Source organism: Phyllopteryx taeniolatus, chromosome 12 (assembly GCF_024500385.1).
Source record: "Phyllopteryx taeniolatus isolate TA_2022b chromosome 12, UOR_Ptae_1.2, whole genome shotgun sequence".
Lineage (NCBI taxonomy): Eukaryota > Metazoa > Chordata > Actinopteri > Syngnathiformes > Syngnathidae > Phyllopteryx > Phyllopteryx taeniolatus.
The window spans coordinates 11879490-11899092 of record NC_084513.1 but is presented as its reverse complement, the minus strand read 5'-3'; the positions used below and the strand labels follow the sequence as shown (position 1 = coordinate 11899092).

The 19603-nt window shown below is 40.3% G+C and overlaps 1 protein-coding gene across 1 annotated transcript in view; it reads right to left on the bottom strand.

The window, feature by feature from the left end:
* The window catches only part of LOC133487251 (sodium-driven chloride bicarbonate exchanger-like), a 39357-nt gene that overhangs the window by 3778 nt on the left and 15976 nt on the right, over positions 1–19603 (bottom strand). Inside the window, exons 10-29 of the mRNA XM_061793571.1 lie at positions 18957–19038; positions 18348–18500; positions 16918–17056; positions 15970–16130; positions 14101–14286; positions 13882–13970; positions 11070–11227; positions 10903–10990; positions 9355–9501; positions 8353–8447; positions 8071–8245; positions 6616–6749; positions 6263–6508; positions 6020–6125; positions 5554–5715; positions 4635–4748; positions 3659–3820; positions 2211–2462; positions 833–901; positions 460–633 (exon numbers count right to left, since the gene is read on the bottom strand). Of these exons, the coding sequence (XP_061649555.1) occupies positions 460–633; positions 833–901; positions 2211–2462; positions 3659–3820; positions 4635–4748; positions 5554–5715; positions 6020–6125; positions 6263–6508; positions 6616–6749; positions 8071–8245; positions 8353–8447; positions 9355–9501; positions 10903–10990; positions 11070–11227; positions 13882–13970; positions 14101–14286; positions 15970–16130; positions 16918–17056; positions 18348–18500; positions 18957–19038 (2892 nt within the window). The remainder of the gene's footprint in view (positions 1–459; positions 634–832; positions 902–2210; positions 2463–3658; positions 3821–4634; positions 4749–5553; positions 5716–6019; positions 6126–6262; positions 6509–6615; positions 6750–8070; positions 8246–8352; positions 8448–9354; positions 9502–10902; positions 10991–11069; positions 11228–13881; positions 13971–14100; positions 14287–15969; positions 16131–16917; positions 17057–18347; positions 18501–18956; positions 19039–19603) is intronic.

Genomic DNA, 19603 nt, shown 5'->3' with positions numbered 1-19603 from the left:
TCCTTCGCTTAACAGGGTTTTAACACCACGACACCGATGCTATTCATTAGGCCGTCTATGGCGTTTCCCATTATGTGTTAGCATTAAGCTGGCGGACTTGTTGTTTGAAATAGATAATATGTCATTCCTGTTGATTTATGTTGTAGTTTGACAGTCAACTTAAACTGGGATAGGTTTGGAGCCTCTTTTTTGAAAAATCTTTCCCTATGTACCAAACTGCTACTTGTTGGGAAGTGAGTTGAGTTGAGTTTACTGCCACCATGCAGTGTTCGTATCTCATGTTTTTGTTTCAAAGTCAAATCCAAACAATCAGCTTAATGACGTTTTGTTAGTGTGTTATCCAAAACCCCACTACAAGTATGACTTTAATAAGCAAGCCCTTTTTCATGGCACGCCCTGTCTGACACTTAAAGACCAAGGAAGAAATGGGAGTCAGAATAAGCTTAGTCATGTACGCACCATCATGGGGAAGACGATGGCGGCCTTGGAGGTCTTGATGAGCCACAGAAGAATCAAACAGCTGAGCTGGATGAAAGTGAACAGATGCACCTTCCTCAGGGGTACGTGACGCAGGTAGATGAAATCTGGCTGGTGCTTGGCTGGCATGCCGAACAGTGTGAGACGGTCAAAGAACTGGCGAGAACAAAACTGATTCAGTGTATTCAATGATGACAGAGGCCAATGGACAACATATTAGCAGTTTAGATGGAAATATAGAGGAGATAACGTTACAAAACATACAATTATGCACGAAAAAATGGCAAAATTGTGGAAAATAGCAATGTCAATTCAGAGTTATACATGCCTTTTTTTGTCAAATTGGTGGATGTACCTGTATTCCTCGGAGGGAAGATGCTCCCATATAGAGAAATACACCATACAGGACGGGCATGGGAATGAACTGAAGGACAACAAACACATATGTTATCGACATTAATCAAGTACACTTGTGCAATCTGACACGATCCAATACAATAGCGGTGTCCCCAAAGAAATATAAAAACTTGACAAATACAGTGGAACCTCCATTTTACGGGCCCCGATTAAATGGACATAGTACTGGCATCTTTAGGCCACAAAAAAAGTGCTTCAATTTAACAGACAACTTGATTTAACGGACGACCCCTCACCCATCTTAGTCTGTTAAATCGAGGTTCCACTGTAATAATTATAATTATGCTGGAAGCAGCAGTAAATGGATGCTCGCACCCCCCTTTTAATGGCAAAGCAAGATATTCCTCGTCCATGCCCTGATCTACGATAACTGTTTGATGTAGTCACCTCCAAGAATGATGTGATGTGATGCCAGTTTCTGATATTCAAAAATGGTCAGTCTAATCTGAAAAAAACACATACAGGCTAGCAAGTTCTTCATTAAAATAATAATAATACAAAAATATTCTTTTGGGCTGAGTTGTCAAAACGGACATTTTGCATAATTGATAGTCACTTTTTTGTTTTGCTTTTATATTTATCTTCATTTCAGAGTTTGATATTTTTTAGTTTGACTTAGTATATTATACTTAGTATATTTGCAATTTTCAAAACAAAGAAAAAAAATCACTTCCATCATATTTGTTAAAAGAGTCACTATGGCTTGACATAAGTACATGATAAATATGATCTGTGAAAAAAATCAGCTCTCTCTGGCCCCATTTTGTGCCACTGCGCCCAAGAAAAAACAACCAATTAGAGACAGAAGGCGTGACTTTGGTTTGAATTTAAAAAATTTGCCAGGCCACTGGGGTGCGCTTGAGATGAGTGTGCCTGCGGGACTAATGATTGACACGCCTTCTGTCTCTGATTGGTTGTTATTCTTCTGGTGCGATGGTTTCTTGTATCGCAAATAAGAGGCACGAGATGGAGCCAGAGATGGCTGATTTCTTTTCACGGATCATATATATCACTATGAATGTTTTAACAAATATGACAAAAGTGCTTTCTTTTTAAAGTGCAAAAACCCTCTTCAAGTAAAGGAGAGGAATCAGTACATTTTTCAGTGTACTTTTAAAACAAGTGTCCGTACTTCTACTTAAGTACACAATTTGAGAACTTTTGCCACCTCTGTGGGAGCCCTTTCATTGGATCACACTTGATTGTCCAGGTGGACCTGGTCAGTAAGTGTCTTTCAACATACATGAAGGTCCACTTTCTTCACGACAAAATTTTAAATAAGAACAAAATAAAGAGCCAGCGAGTGAGTATGTGACCTTGAGCACAGACGTCATGAAGACGGAGCAGCCCATGAGCACGAAGATCATGAGGCCGGTGAAACGTTGCTCCCTGATGCCCAGGAACTTGGGCTGCTCGCCGGGTGCCGAGCACTGCGACTCCAGCTTCAGACTGTTGACATGCGTGATGGAGAGGACAGTGGCCGCCACGAACCACGGCAAGCCCATCAGGGAGCACACGCCAAGCATCAGGGCCACCATGAACAGATCCAGGTGGTAGCCGCAGCCTTTCTACAAGGGGGGAAAGGTCAGTCACCACAGAAAGATTTTTGTCTGCAGACTCATTCTTGGTGGGTCACAAATAGCAAAATGACAGATTTAGTACATTCTAACGTGGGACCTGTGAAAAATTGTTACATCCTTACTCAGGTCCGACTGATAGTTTTGTTTTTGTTTTATGCTGACATTTGCCAGCGTAAAATCTCAATAACCGATTAATTGGCCGAATAATTGAAAAAATATATAATTAGTAAAATAACTTTTTCTTTGGGTCCCTTAACGCTCACAACAATAAAGATATGCATTACATGGCTGAACATTTGATTGTTTTACAATACTAGTTCCTTTAGGATTTGTTTAACTTTACAACAAAGAGAAAAATCTGCTGATTTTTGGTGATTTTTTAAATGTTTGTTTGAATGTCATTATATTTGTCTATTGTTGTAACGTATTGATGTGTTCAAAAGAAAACTGTTAAAAATAAAAAAAATAAATCAACCACTTTTTGACGATTTGAATAGGGCTAATATCTTGCTAATATTGCCCTCATATTAAACCTTAAGCTTATTCTTAGCTAACTTAACTAACTTTGATCGCAATGGAGAAAAAAATTCTCAAATTTGGTCCGACTGTCAGTATGTGTGTTACTTTGTGTGCAGGCAAGATGTGTAAATATAACTAATAGAAATGTTTTTGACATTTATGATAAAAAGGGAGGGAAACCAAACTGTGTAATGTGAAGTGAAATATGGGCTTTTTGTTTGTTTGTTGTCACATTCCTTATTAGTTTGTGCTCTGAAAAAAATATATAATGAATGATATAATGATAATATATTTTCATATTTAATTTGACTTTACTTCACAATTCCTCAATAATGCACCCTGAATCACACGGAATCATATTTCTTGGCTTTCTACTGGTATGTTAAAAACACACTAGGAATTTGTATCACTCCAATACTTTCACAAAACCAGACATCTACACTTTTTTGTGAGTTGAGTAAAATTTGTTTTTGTTTTTTTTATTTCTGGTTCCAAGATAATCATTTTTATTTAGGGTATTCTAAATTAACACAAATTATGCAATTTTGTTGAAAAAGTCAAACAAAGAGGTCTTTGGTGTTGTTTCATTGCAAAACCAGACAACTCCCTCAAAAATAATTTAGTTCAAAAACAGACAACAATCACCAACAAAGGCTGAGAGGTACCTTAAGCTTGTGCTCCTTCCTGTTGATGATGACAGCTGTAATCTGCTGGTCCATGAAGATGAGGATGGTGCACAGCAGAGCTGGAAACAGCGTGATGACGACGGTCCACCAGGGGTTCGGCCCCAGTGGGTTGATGAACCAGCCTCGATCATCTCTGGTTGGCTGGAATTGTGAGCATTGGTTGAACATGATCTTAATTTACTTAACTGTAGGGATGCCCATGTGTCAACTATTAATAGCCATTCATTTTCCACGGATATCCATGGCCATCTTGTTAAATCGTCAGTCTACATCTTGACAGAAAGCCTTCATCGGAAACACATTAAAATGGAGTCCCAAAAACTTGGGCATCATTTTGTAGTCTAATAAGATCGATAATTCTCAGACTAATTATCTAAAGTTTGAACGAGATGTGTAAAAAGAAACTAAGTTTCATGTTTTACTTTTTGTTTATAATGAGGGTGGAGACAGAAAATCCCAGTACCCAAGCTACCACGCTTGCTTTTCCGTGCAACTAAAATTCAAAATTCAATGTCTTGAAATTCAAAATTCAATGTTAGAAAATCTTTATCAGTTTGAATACGTTGTTGGAATTTTCCAAGACAAAGCCTATTTACACAGATAAATATAGTTAGGATAGTTAGGATATGTAAGGAACTCAGACGATGACACTGTGCTTTATTCATTATTGTACTTTTTTAACGTTAGTAACTGTTTCCAAACCTTTAATCATTATTATTTTATTTTTTTTATTTTTAGTAAGGATAATAGGATATACTTATCTTAAATTATATGTTTGTAATGTGATCTTTTTATACTTAATACATTTGCTGTTTGACTAGGAGGAATCATATGGTTCTATAACCTTACGAGTACATTGAGGCAGTGGGTTTAAGTAACCAAACATGGTTCTTTTTCACATCAAGTGAGCACTTTGAGTAGATTTTTTTGAAATGTATTTATTAGCCTCACTTACCTTAAACACACTAGGAACCTTCAGTTTTGGAGAGGGGATCCCTAAGGAGTAGTCAACCAGGACCATGGTGAAGATGGTGATGAAAACAGCAAAATCACTAATGATGGACCTCACCTGATGGAAGAAAATTATTTTAGTTTTTTTTTTTTTTTTTTTTTTTAATTGGATGAAAACTGTGTGTGTGTGTGTGTGTGTGTGTGTGTGTGTGTGTGTGTGTGTGCGTGGGTGTATATATATATATATATATATATATATATATATATATATATATATATGCCAGTAAAACTTGGGAGTGGCTGAGGAATTGTTCATTATCTGACAAAATTGCTGTTGTTGCATAGTGAGTTGAGTTCACTGCCACCATATAATGTTATTTTTATTTGTTTAATATGCCAGTCTGTCAAAATATTGTTTTATGCAAAACTACGGAAGCGTATTGCTGCCACACCAAAAAAAAAGGTTCACTATCACGTTATAACGTGATATGTTTCATGTTATAACGTGATATGTTTCACGTTATAATGTGATAAATTACACGTTAAAAGGTGAATAATTTCATGTTAGAACATGAAAAGTTGCACGTTATAACGTAATTTGTTTCACGTTATAATGTGAAACTTTTCATTAATTAATCACGTTTTAACGTGTAATTTATCACATTATAACGTGAAACATATCACGTTATAACGTGATAGTGAACCTTTTTTTTTTTTTTTGGTGTGGCAGCAAAACGCTTCCGTACAAAACCAGTCTGTGTCACACAAAAAAATAAAGGTTGGTGACCACTGGTTTAAACTATCTTTAATGTTGTAGTACTAGCAAGAATCCACTAGGATGCAACATTGCATCATGCCATATAACGTGGCTGTTAAAAGCAGTGATGCATTCATGAGCTGACCATACACGATGTGTGCTATACCTTTGTGGGGAAGTAACTTCTGAACTTGAACTCCTTGAGGAACGAGGACATGAAGACGGTGGAGAAAAAGAGAATGACACACCAGAAGAGAACGTCGGGGACGTAAGGTCCGTCGGGACCGCAGGCGCTGCCCACAAACTCGCCCCGCTTTTCAAAGCAGTCCTGCAAAAGATAAGCAGATCAGGTCGGACGTTATGATTAGCAATGAATCAGATATGAGTTTCCACACATTGGCTTTACAAGCATCCATGTCCGTGGGAAACAGTGGGTAAAAAAAAAAAAAGATGCAATTTGGTGGTGATTTGCAGTGAATAATCCAATATAATCCTGCCCACATGCCCTTAATCTCCTCTGTTCTCAATCTGGATGAGCATGCCACTTTAAAGTGAAAAAATAAAAACTCGCTTTTTGTAATTTCATAATTTTTACATCTTTTTTCTACCCCAAATCAGGAAAAAACTTGTACCTTGACCTCCAACGCTTCCCAGTAGATCTCGGACGCCGTGATGTTATTGAATTCCCAATACTTCAGGGTGCCATTGGTGGGATCAGAAGGCTCAACGCATGAACATCTGGGAATGCACATAAACATCTGGGTGTCTAAATAATCCCACATCTGCGCCGGATTTACAGGTCCTCCAAGAAGTGTACAGTAATTACACTGTTCTCGTGTTCTTTTGCTATTTTGTGAGACTGACTGTCCACCTACGAGTACAAGCTGAGTTTGTTCAGGTTGTTGTTCTTGTTAAAGGGATAGTAGTCTCCCATGTAGACCAGTTTCTCCAAGGCCTCGTAAATGAAGATGATGCAGATCAGTGAGGCGAAGGCTTCCTCCGTAAATCGAGTGATGTAACACACCAAGGAACTGGCGTCTGTAGCCACCAGCACGATGCACAGGAAAGCCGTCCACAGACCGATGCAGGTCCTCAGGGACAGATAGGACAGGTCGTACTCCCTGGCGGGACGGAGAGCCAAAATCCCATTGTGTAGTTAGATTTCGCAATTTATTGGATATTGGGTGAGATGATTTGTGAGTTCAGTCGCAGTCAAATCAAAACATACTTGCAGAATTTGAACAGTATCTTTTCAAATACAAGCACTGGCCCCGTGCTGCCCAGAATGGTGAGCGGCTGCCCGGCAAGCAAGGAATAGGCAATTCCCGTCAACGAGGCCCCAAACAGCGACTCAATCGCACTCTAGGGAATAGAAAAGGACAGTGGAAAAAAATCCGCAACTATAATTATAATATAACAGGGTGCACCCTTTGATGCGATTTAGGGATGGGCATTGATCAATACAATAATTCAGTAATTGTTGGATTTAAGTAAATGACCTGTACGTAAACTGTAAGAACAGAGACTCTGTTCTCTCTCCTAGGACTTGTTCTCAACACATCATCTGAGCAGAACAACTATTGTGTGATTAGTCAGAAAGGGGATGTGGGTGAGGTTAATGCCCAAAACGTGGGCAGCCAATGGAGGGCCCAAAAGGACTTTCCGGGAGTTCTGTGCTTGAGTTTCTCGTGAACTATTAAAGGTCCTGGCCAGAGTCCCCAACTCATATTACGACATATTCTTGCGAAGCTGGTAAGCTCTCCATTTACTATTGGAATCGTTCAAAAGAAAGAGGCCCACGTACCATCGTAGCTGTCTTCGGTTGGTACTTTCTTAATAGCATTCGATTACCAATCCATACATCCAAATATACACCCACCCAGCCTTACATCCATCCATATGCTCATCATGTTATCCATCCATCCACCCACTGACCATCTGTCCCTCGATACAGCCACCTCACCACCCACCCATCCATCCATCCCTCCATCCATCCATCCACCGATCCCTCTATCCATCCCTCTACCCACTCACTTATCCAGCTACCACACATCATCCAATCCACCTATTTACAGCATTTGTCTATCCATTTGTCCATCCACACGCCTGCCCATCCATCCATCCATCCATCCATCCATCTAACCATCCATCCATCATCTGTCCCTCCATCCATTCACTCATCCACCCACCCATTGCTCTGTCCACCCACCGAAAGCTACCCATCCATCCACCCTCCGTCTCTCCATACATCCATGATATGTAAGCATCTGATCCAAAACGTTTGCCCAACCTGTCTTAGTGTCTAATGAACCTAACAGTCACCTTTTTTAAATGTGGGAGGAAGCCGGTGCAGACGGACAAAACCAACAGAAGCACGAGGAGAGCATGCAAACTCCATACGGGAAGCTTTGAGAATTGAACCCAGAACCTTTTCCTGGGAGGTAGAATCGCTAGCCACATGGTCCACAGTGCAGCGCATAACGCTACCCTTTTGGTTAACTACATCGATAACACACTGGTATGGAAACAGAGTTCAGAACATTTGGACACATTCTCCCAACAATTGATCGAATAATTGATTGATAATTGTCCTCATAGTCGATTAAGGACATTTCGTCAAATGGCCATCCCTCGTGCAGTTTCTCATTGTAGAACATGAAGATGAAAATAGCGAGTGCTTTACTATGCGTCCTTCAGTCGCCTCGCCCAGAAGTCCTCCAAAGGTGATGACAGGGGACATGCAGGCACAATAGAGGAACAGGAAAGAGGCCACGCACTGCAAACTGAATGCGTCAGTGTAGTCGGACAGGTAGTGGGGGGCTTTTCGCTTGATGTCAAGAACGAGACCACCAAACCATCTGGGAATATAAAAGAATGTATTGTTATCGAGACAATTTTAGTAAAAAAAAAAAAAAAAAAAAAAGAGCTAAAATCCAACAATACGAGCTTTCTTCGACTGACTTACTTCCCCGTGCGCTGTAGTTCAGGACCTCCATGGCCTTCATGCTCCTCTTCATTAGCCTCAGCTAAGTCCTTTGGTAGATTTTTCTTCCTCTTCTCCTGTTCAACAAACACATCCGCTGGGTTTGCCGGAAGAGCAAAACGTTTACAGCCAACCGTGTTCAATTCCGTCAAGGTGAATATTGACAACGGGAACTCTTTTGAGAAATAAAGTGCTTGACCTCAGGTTCCTTGCTCAACTTGTGCAATCATTCTATACGGGTTTCCATTGGCAAAAGCCGGTACTATGAGGTACTAACACTGGTACTTGGTCATCCGGGACTTCAAGTATACCGAGAAGATACCTTATGGCTGACGTAAAACACTGCTGGTCACTCATTGGTTGAGCATATTTGTTATAGACGCTTCATTGTATTATTATATTATTATAGTATTATTATAGAAAACATACTGATAATGGGGCAGAATTTGATCATTTCCTTTCCTCCTTAAAATCATTGTTTGTCCCCTCTTTTTCTGCAGTCTTACTGTGGCTAAACGCGACATGTTGAGTTGAGATGCAAATGTAGGAGAGAGCAGTGGAACAGCAGAATTAGTTGCCTCAATCTTCAACATTTCAAATTAATAATAAACGTGTGAAAAATATTGGCTGAAAATCCGCTTCTGGGGTTGCAATCTGCTGATATCATTTCAAATGAACAGGATTCTGAATTTAAATTTAAAAATACATTTTGGATGGGATTTAAAATGTTCTTTGGCCAACTGGACTATTGTTCCTACCAATCTGACAGTTGCATCTAACATATTGGGCCATCTTCATTTATAACCAAGAAAAATAAGAAAAATAACTCAGCTAATTTTAAGATTGGTAGAAACTTGTGACCTTTAGCTTTTGAAAAAGAAACCGCAATGTGCATACTGCCATTACGACAATACAGTACTACAGTAAGAAAAAAATAATAATTAAAAAAAGAAAACGGGGAAAAAAAAAAGAAGTCATACTTACTTGAGAAGGTACATTTTTGGGCGGTTCTATTCTAATGGATGGATCCCACTCTCCTGGTGGCAAGACTGTTACTTGATCGAGGAATTCGTCAATCCCAGCAATCAGATCATTTCGGTCCTTAGCTTTATATGCTACATCATGGAAAACCTGAGGAAAATATCCAGTGGAGGGTTGTAATTAATTTCAGCTGATTGCCCTACACTATTCTGCTGTAGTCTGGTTAACTTCTTCCAATCTGTGCTTCTTTTTTTCAGGCTTTTTGCATATCACACTGTTGTCTGGCTTTGTCAGGCAACTGGAGGTAGCACAGAAATGGAGCAAATAATCCATTTGAAATTCTTCTTGACTTCCTGGTTGGTTGGCCACAACATTGCATCTTCTCTATAATCCTCTTGGAAAGGTTCAAGACACTCTTGGGAAGGTTCAAGACACTCTTGGGCCCTTCTTTGCCTTAAAAAAAAAAAAAACGGGAATTTGAAATGGATTCTTTGCTCCATGTTTGTGCCACCTCTAGTCACTGTACGTGACAAAGTGTGACAGCTGTGTTCAAAAAGCCTGAAAAAGGAAGGCGTGACAAAAGTGAACCATAGTGCAGTGGTACCTTGACTTACGAGTTTGTCACGTTACGAGCTGTTGCTTTGTGTCGTGAGCCAAAATGTGAGTCACGAGCGAGTGTTAGATATAATACCGCTCGAATCAAGCGAAGGAAATATGGAATAATAAACGTACTGTAAGGCAAGGACCCTCACAGTCGCTGATGCACTTTCAGCCTTTTATTGAAGAGGACAAATGGTCAAATACAAAAAAGAGAACACTCGCCAGGAGCTGCTGTAGGCCACAACTCACGGCCAGACGCTCACATGCAGACTGACTAACTCCGTAATTACACGTCATAAAACAGTTTATTTATTTACATTCTCTTTCATCATGTTTTAATACAAGGCAGTGCTATTTTTCTTCATTCAAACAGGACCTGGAACAGATGAAGGGCATTTTAATTCATTTCAATGGGGCCAATTGATTTGATGTACGAGTTAATTAAGTTCTGAGCTTGGTCAAGGAATGAACTCAACCCATAAGTTAAGGTACCACTGTATAGCAGAATGGTGGTACGATGTTACGCCACAAGTGCCACTGAGTCATGAAGGTGGCTGCCACAGTCTCACTTCTTTCTTGTCACACCTCAAATAGTTAAGTGGACAGGATACAGTATGTCATCATCTGTGATCCTTTATTGACCTTCACCTCAGTGCGCTTACCAAAATAATAATAAATACCTTTTTTTTTGTAGAAGAATTAAAGACTTTGGAATATGTCAAAGCCATTTTTTTCCTCTCGGATGATGGACAACAGCCTAAATCCTGGACAGAATGGGATGACTAATCCCCAAAAGCTTGTCATAAAAGCTCTGAGCTGTGCGTCACGCTGAGAAATGTTCTATCACTTTCGGAGCTTGTTGAGTTCTGCTCAACTGTGAATTCATGCAAACATGACATGCGGTTGGTCGACGCGCAAACCAGGAGCCTTGGTTTCAAAGAGCTCCCCTACCTCATCTGTCATGAGCGTAGCTATGGACCGTCCAATCTGGTGGTACTGAGGGCCTCTTCCAACGGGTCCCAAGAGAATAAACAGAAACCTAACATCAAACACAAAAACATGGCATTATTGCTTGGATGGAGCTCAGCTGAAGTCCAGGTGGGTGTTAATATCCTAACCTGGTGGCGATGGGAACCTCAGCCATCCCGCTGAGAAGAACGGCGGGTGAAAGACGCACAAAGGCCACCACGGGCTTGTTGAGAAAGTCCAACTCTCCTACTAAAACATTGCACGCCTCAGCGCCCGGCGGGATCTTCTTCATGAAATGAAGGTCCATCTGAAAGAGGACGTACAGTACAGTGATTACAGCAGACGTGTCCAAAATATTTCGACCAAAGGCTGCATACAGAAAAATCAAAGGATGCAAGGGCCATTCCTCACCTTTCATTTATTTACAGAAAACTTATCCATCAGTGTAAGTAAATATATACTAAGCAATTATAAAGGAAGTCCCAAAAGTCTTTTTTTTCTATTTTGTCTCAGGTATATTCGGACAGATGTGAGGCCATCGACATCTGAGGGCTTTGGCTTTGCAGTTTTTGTGGGCATATACTCATTCCCTTGCCCATGGCTTGCCACTTGGCATCTGAGCAGTGTGGCAAAATTGCAGTCCAGCAGCAGTTTGAGAAGCTTGGTGGTAAAAGTTTGTCATACTGTCCGAATGATACCCGAAATCAAATTGAAAAAAAGGAAGTGTATTGTGATTTCAGTACACGCTGTAACTTGTTTTTATGTGTACTGTATATTATACATATTTAATTTAAATCGGGGTGTTATGAATCGAAATCCAGTTGCTATTTTGCTACACAGAATCACACTAAATCCACTGATGATGTGGCAAAAGACATAACTCACGATAAAACTGTGTTCCATAAATGAATCCTTGGCCATAAAACATTTGTTGAGTTAATCAGCACATTTAGCACAGACAACTATTTTGGACCATCTACCAAGATACGTTCTCTTGTGACACATTACGGAAAATGTCTGAAACATAAATGTTCCTTTCAAGATAGAACAATTATGATGTCAATGTGATTTTCTTAAAAAAAAAAAAAATCAATAAATCTGCCATCTATTTTTCAATGCCTTGGAAATAAATGATGCAACAAATGTGGGCAGAGTGAAGGTGTTGATTTTTCAGCGAGAATAATGTGGCAGTAACAAGCAGTAACTGGAGTGTTCCTTGTTCCTTCATCGCACTCATACAGCCGCAGAACAATCTAGAATATTTTGTAATGCATTGTTGAGTATGATTTTTATGGAAGGCAGTTAATAATGAGGTGGATGATTACCATATGCATGGATGAACTTCATGTACACACAAGCACATTATGATCAGACACTGACCTAGACCAAAGGGCACAGTCATGCACTGTACCGTACATTATGTGGGAAAGGATTTATCAGGGATTTGTTTTCTATCTTTCTTCAAGCCATAACAAGAAAGTTACAATAATAAACGTGGTGTCCTTGGCATCTTAATGTTCCATTAAAATGTAATACACACATCATAAATACAGGTAAAGGACACGTGTAATTGTGTCAATCCAGCTGGTGTATCACATTGGGAATCCTCATTTTGCTGTTGATGGGATATTGCAGTTCATTAGTCACGTCATCGCTATAATGCAAATTTTTGAGCCGTCTTTTAGTTTTTTACAGTATATAGGCAAGTCTGAATTTAGAGTTGTACGCCTTCAGTGTAATACCACGTTATGCCGCAACACGCTGGGCAGCACTGAGGTCAACTGGAAGAGATCCAACATAATTAAAAGCAAGAATAAGAGGCCGAGAAAGTCACCACCTAACTCCGGAAATGGTTGCTTTTCCCACAGAGCAGAAAGACTATGTGCTTGAGTACGTGTAGACTTTGTTTGTATGTGTTGCTGCACTGTGTGTGTTGAAGTAGCAGTTGTTTGAAGGTTCATAATTACCGTAACATCAATGCTAATTTCTCTTAGCCCCTCTATAGAATTTCACATTATATGTTAGCCATAAGCTAGCGGACCTTTGTTAGACAAATTTATATGGTTTGCTTGAACATTTTGATGTTTAAGTACACTGTACAATGGTTATTTCTCCTCTACTTTATGCGTCAACTTACAGTAAACTTCAACCGACAGTGACAAATAAACAGCATGAAGCAAGCACACTACACCTCTTCTTTAGAAAACTATGGGAGCGAGTCTTCTTTTCATTTCCTCAAAGTGATGTTATATAACAGTTTCCCATATCGTAACAGTAAAAGAGTAAGAACAGGCACTAAGAAATACTTCAAATATTGTGTTTTCTGAAGTTTAGGTGTGTCGTTGGTTTTTTTGCCCGCTTAAATGTGTTTACAGAATGCGGTTTGTCCATCATCTGTTTTTTGTTGACTTGGTTTTGATTGGATTTAGTTATTTTCATGTTTTGTCAAGTTTTCCTGTGTCCCATGTTCATGTCTTGTCTGCTGTTTGGTTTTCGTATCCACCTGTTCTTGCCAGCGCTCTACTTCTTGTCAACCAATCAACTCCCTCCAGCCACACGTGTCTTGTCCAGCTGTGCCTCGTTGTCTTGTCAATGTATTTAATTTATTTAGTTCCCTGGGTTTGTTCAGTCTGTGTTTGCTGTTGTGACTTTATTGCCAGTGTTTGTTTGTTACCTTGAATCTTGCTTTTTTGGACTTTGTTAATGCCGTATTTTTTATTATTACAGCTGCCTTGTTTGCTTTTTAGTTTTTGAAAATACTTTTTTTTTTTTAGGTTACACCTGCTCCCTGCCTTGCTTCTCCTGCTTTGCTGCATTTGGGTCCACCTCCACTTTTTGCCACCGTCACCAGAAAAACCCGCAAACTTGGCACAGTTGATTATGTTTCCTGATTGCCCCAGTGCGATGTAACGACCCTGTGTGCATTAGTTTATCATTGCAATGTAACTGTCCTTCGGGTACCTTGCTCAAGTCCACAGAGCTGTTTTCTCTGGTGACATCCCCTTTCCCATCTGGACCTGCTAAATGAGACTGGGACGATGTCATCTGACCTGGATTATACAGAAAGAACAGATTAATCTCACTTTGTATCGATCTGGATGATCCAGAGAGTCTAAACCACTGTGAATATTTAACGACCATACTGTGGCAGAAGCCTCGGGAGTCATATGTTGTCCTCACCATTCTTGTCCAAGTGGACGTCTGAAGTCCGTCGACCCATCTCAGCGAGCGAGCGTACGATAGGCAGGCGATTGGCCAGCTTCTTCTGGTTCTGGTGATGGTGTCGCTTCAGCAGTGCTTCGTGCACTTTCTTTCGGAGCTCGTCGCCCAGTGGCGAGTACAGCTCCTGGTGGTCCAGCACCATATCTTCACAAAAGAGAAAAAGTGAAATACAAATGACTTATTCTTTCCCGTAGCCTTTTCTACCTAAACAGCAAAGTCTGCTGTCCTCGTGTTTATCCTCCAGGATTTCCTGTTTAAGATATTCGACTTGGACATAATCATTTGTAATTGTAGCAAAGGTTCTATGGTTGAATGCCCTTCCTGACACCACCCACAGTTTCAGCAGTGGGCTCAGCAATTTGTCACCCAAGAATAAAAAAAAGAGAAGACGACAAGATGAGAAGATATAGATGACACAAAGAAACACACGAGAAGATGAAAAACGATGCAGACAACACAAGAAAGCCAAAGACAAGACATTGACAGAAGATGAGAAGATAAAGACAAGAGGATACAGATAGAGGACATAAGGACATAGCAAAGAGATGAAAATACAGATGAGGTGACAAGATGGAGAAATTTGGGCCTTACAGGCAAAGAGAAGAGGATAAAGACATGGTGATGAGTTCCAGATGAAGCGTAGAAGCTATAGAAAGATAAGGAAGATGAGAAGTTGAGAAAAATACAGATGACAAAGAAAGACTTTTGGAGACAAAATTTAAGGCAGCGATAAACTGGCCCTCGCATCCTGTTTTTCATGGTGAATCCTCGAAATGATCATCAATCTTTGACGGCGTGCTCTGCCCACATTCGACGGCATAGGCAAAAAAACCTGCACAAGAGAACAGAATAGCTGCTTCCAACTGGAGCTAGTTTTGGTAACTTCCCAAATTACGGACTCGGGGTTGCCCGCAAAATAGCTACTTCATACCAAAACGTTCCTGTGTGTTTGCCACCATGGGTACTTGAGACCTTTTCATGCATCCGATTATGAAAGTGTAAGATGGCTGAATTTGAATTTTCGGACATTTGATTTGGAGAAAGGGAAGAATGTAAGACAGTTATGTTGGTGCACTGGAAATGTGCAGCTGAATAAAGTTTCCTGTGAAGCTATTCCCTCTCCATGTAGTTTTTTTGTTTGTTTTCGTTTTTATCCGTGACATTCGCTTGGCATAACATTAATTACACCACTACTAGTCTCGTCCATTGAATTCTGTGTCAATCAGTAAAACTAGTGCTGACGGAAAATACACACATTTTCACCAGGATACACGTTTGCAGAAAATTGGTGAATTAAATTCTGTAGTAGGAGTTCGTCCGAAAACAAGCTCTGGAATTTGCCCAAAATGTTCAATTCCAGGCATTGGTTTCGGAGACTTGCATCCTGTCATAAAAGAAATTCAATTTGATGTTGATCGTGGAACTGGCGTCGGGGGCTAATTTATAACATTCCAGGGGGAATTACTGAATTAATTTTGGTCTGTTGTATTCTGGAACCCTAAAATACATGCAATCCATTCTCACCAGGATAAACGCACTTGCAAAAACTAATAGGTTTATTGGCAAGTTGAAGCCCCCCCCCCAAAAAAACTGATTTATTCTGCCCTAAATTTGGCAAATTCCATTCCGTTCATTGCATGTTTTGTACAGTATTGACAGTTTCTATAATTGCGACATGATAGTGGTGGTTTCAAGAGGTGGATTATGTCCTTACTCAAGGCCCAGGTAGCAAATGCACGGCCCACCACTGCATCTTGCATGCATTGCATGATGTTTAACAACCATTCCAGTGGATTTAGAGGACCTTGCTCGAAGGTATCTCAGTACCTGCAATTTCCTCGATGGCGCCGGCCCTCATGTCGAGCAGCACGGTGCCGTTGATGATGCAGCTGCGCAGCTCGAACAGGCTGTGCAGCGACAGCGTGGCCACGTAGGGTTTACTCCAGCGCTCTCCGCCGTCCTCCACGTCCTCCTCAAACTTCAGCCACCTGCCACCACAGTCGCACAGATAAGAAACCGGCCGACGGGAGGGAACCGACGGGCCATCTGCTCGGGCGCCGCACATTTTGCTTTGATTACTCCTTCTCTCGCTTTGACTCATTTAGCAGCGCAATGTATTGCCTTTTGTCAGGGCATAGCTGTAAATACAATATGTCTCAGTTTTGTAGGTAAATCCATGATATTAATGATGATATATAATGACTAACATGAAGAAGAAGAAGATAATAAATAAATAAAATAAATAAAAATAACACACACATTGCACATTTCTTTGCTGGTCAAGGTTGTGTATGTAAGTAAGAAAATGCCAATGAATGCAGCATGGTGAGCTAGTGGTTTGCGTGCTTGGCTGACAGTGGAGAGATCACGGGTTTGAATCTCAGCTCAGGCCCTCCTGTGTAAAGTTTGTGGGTACTTAGCAATATTGTTTTTTTAAATTTAATTTAATACTAATTCAATTTCAAATTCAATTTTCATGAATTTTGTCCCTCCTGTGTGGAGTTAGCATGTTCTCATTGTGCTTGAGTGGGTTTCCTCCAGGTACTCTGGCTTCCTCTCACATCTCAAAAATGTGCATGTTAGGTTCATTGAAGACTCCAAATTGTCCATAGGTGTGAATGTGCATGTGAAGGGTCACTTGTCTTAATGTGCCATTTGATTGGCTGATGATCAGTCCCGGGAGGACCACGCCTCTGGCCCAAAGTCATCTTGGATAGGCTGCAGCTTACCTGCCATCCTAATGAGGATGAGCACCATAGCAAATACTTCAAATACCTGGCGCTCTCCCGCCACTCAGAATCCTCGCCCTCCTTCATGAAGAGCTCATCCATCTCTGTGAAAAGATCGTGAGGAATGTGCTCCTCATCCTCATCTTCCGTCCCAAGGAGGAACTGAACCCTCTGGGAGGGAGTGTCTAGGAGCACAAGTTAGAAAAAATGCAGTGAGCGGTCAAAACCCAAACGGTCCTTCCATGAACACGATACAGACAAAGGTAATGGGACACCACACCATTAAACCACCAAGGGCTTAAAATTTAACATAATATGGATTCTTTAAAAATGTAATTCATACTGATAATAATATGGCTTATATTCTCACCTATACTTGTGTGTATTTGTATTACACTGGGAGACATGAAGAGAAAACCCAAGTAAGTTTGCGAAAATGCACGGGTGATGCATCTAACTTGACAAACTGTTTTTGGAAAACGGTTTTTCAAAGACGGCACGTGGTCGACTGGTTAGCACATCCACCTCCCAGTTCTGTGGACCCGGGTTCAAATCTGACCTCGCCTGTGTGCAGTTTGCATGTTCTCCCCGTGCCTGTGTGGGTTTTCATCCCAAAAACATGCATGGTTGGTTGATTGAAAACTCTAAATTGCCCGTAGGTGCGAATGTTTGTTTGTTTCTATGTGCCTTGCGATTGGCTGGCGACCAGTTCAGGGTGTACCAGGGTCACCCAAAGATAGCTGGGATAGGCTCCAGAACGCCCGCAACCCTAGTGAGGATAAGCAGTTCGGAAAATGGATGGTTTTTCAAAACAATAATAATATCATTTATCTTCTATTCATTATTCTTACTATTAGCGGTAGTAGTGGTAGTAATATGTCAAAATGGCAGTCCATTGTCATACTAGAGCGGCTCCAACTACCAGAGACAAATTTCTTGTGTGTTTTTGACATACTTGGCAAATCAAAGAGGATTCTGATGCTGATCATAGCCACATTCACAAAAATCTTCGGGGGCAGGTGCTCAAGCAAAAAATGATAAAAAGGACACCCATCGCCAAAATCATTCATAAAATTAAGAAAAAAAACAGTCGAATATGTTTAACTTATGCATTTATTTCTGTTCAGTCAACATGGTCAATAATATACCTATTAACAAAGGAGGTGACTATTAACGGAATGTTTTTGTGATGTACAAAAATGAGACCAAGATAAATCACTAAAACTTTTTCCACTATTAGTTGATCTATTACCTGTAGAACTCAATTGAAAAATGACAAAGTGATGAGTTCATTGCTTTAAAAAAAAAAAAAAAATGTCCAAATACAGTATCATGATTTGTTTATTATTATTACTTGATTAACTCACTGGCATTAAGGGCTCAATACTTTAGTCAATAAAGTGCATCTATCAGTGCAAACACACACACACACACACACACCCTCCCCAGAAATAACAAAATAATTTCTGGTCGCACCGTAGATAGGAGACTCTCTCCCTTCCAGCAATGGGAGGGCCCACTCCCTGCTCCTCCGTTTGTGTTTGTTACCATGGTGACGGTGCCTGCGATGGCTGCGGTGTCTGGTGCTGCCCAAAGGGACGTGAACTCCGATGTACAGAGTCCTGTGGCCTGCAGACATGGTTACGGCGAGGTTAGGAGGAGGATGGTGGTGGTGTGTGTGTGTGTGTGTGAGCGTGTATGTGCGCGTGTGTGCCTGTGTGTTTGTGTTTGTGTGTGTGTGTGTGTGTGTGCGCGCACGCGTTTGTGTACATAAGGCATTCACAAGCTTTACAGATAATCATCATGGATGAGCACAGCCTCTTTGTGGTAGTCTCTCATTGCATTAATGATGCATTTCTGCTCATTCCTGAGCATTTACATTAAGTGCATTCTTCAAGCTATAAATGTAATGATACAATATATCTTTGGCCTGTTGTGCAAGAAAATGTTACCATATCAGAGATACACACCTGCACACTATAGCCACAATAACAACAAGGAACATTTGTTGAGTGAGCAGCACACAAATGCACATTATTATTTTCTGTTGTTTTTGTATTGTGATCTGATTGTATTTTTTGCTACCTTCAAGATCTTCCTGCTCGAAGTTGGTGCTTTGCTGCGAGCGTGTTCCTCCTCTGTCCACCACAGCTTCATCATCACTTCTCTGTTAATCACACATAGATGAACACATTCAACATTGGAAATTGTTTTAAACATGATTAGTGCTGCTTATTATGTTCGTACTTTTTTAACTGTGTGTGTGTGTGTGTGTGTGTGTGTGTGTGTGTGTGTGTGTGTGTGCGTGCATATTTCCTCATTAAAATGAATGAAAATACAATTGATCTGTTCCAGCACTCCAAAGATTTTTTTTATTTAAAAAAAAATAATAATAATAATACGAACACACTACAGTACTGTACTTCATTAAAAAAAAACATACAGTAATAACCTAGTTAAAGAAATGCAAATAATTTCACAGTTATGCATCATGATTCATATTTCATTGTTTATATTCATATTTATTCTGATGTGCATACCTTGGCCACCAAAGGGCAAAAGAAACAAAAGAAGACTTACGCGACTTAGTTGTAGTAACATTTCACGTTAACATCTTTTTTCCCCAGATGATAAAGAATATATGTCTGTGAATATTATTATATTGTCTGTCTATGTGTGGTGCTCCAATGTTTGTGTTCAAATATTGGTTGCTGAAAGGGTTATAACTACCG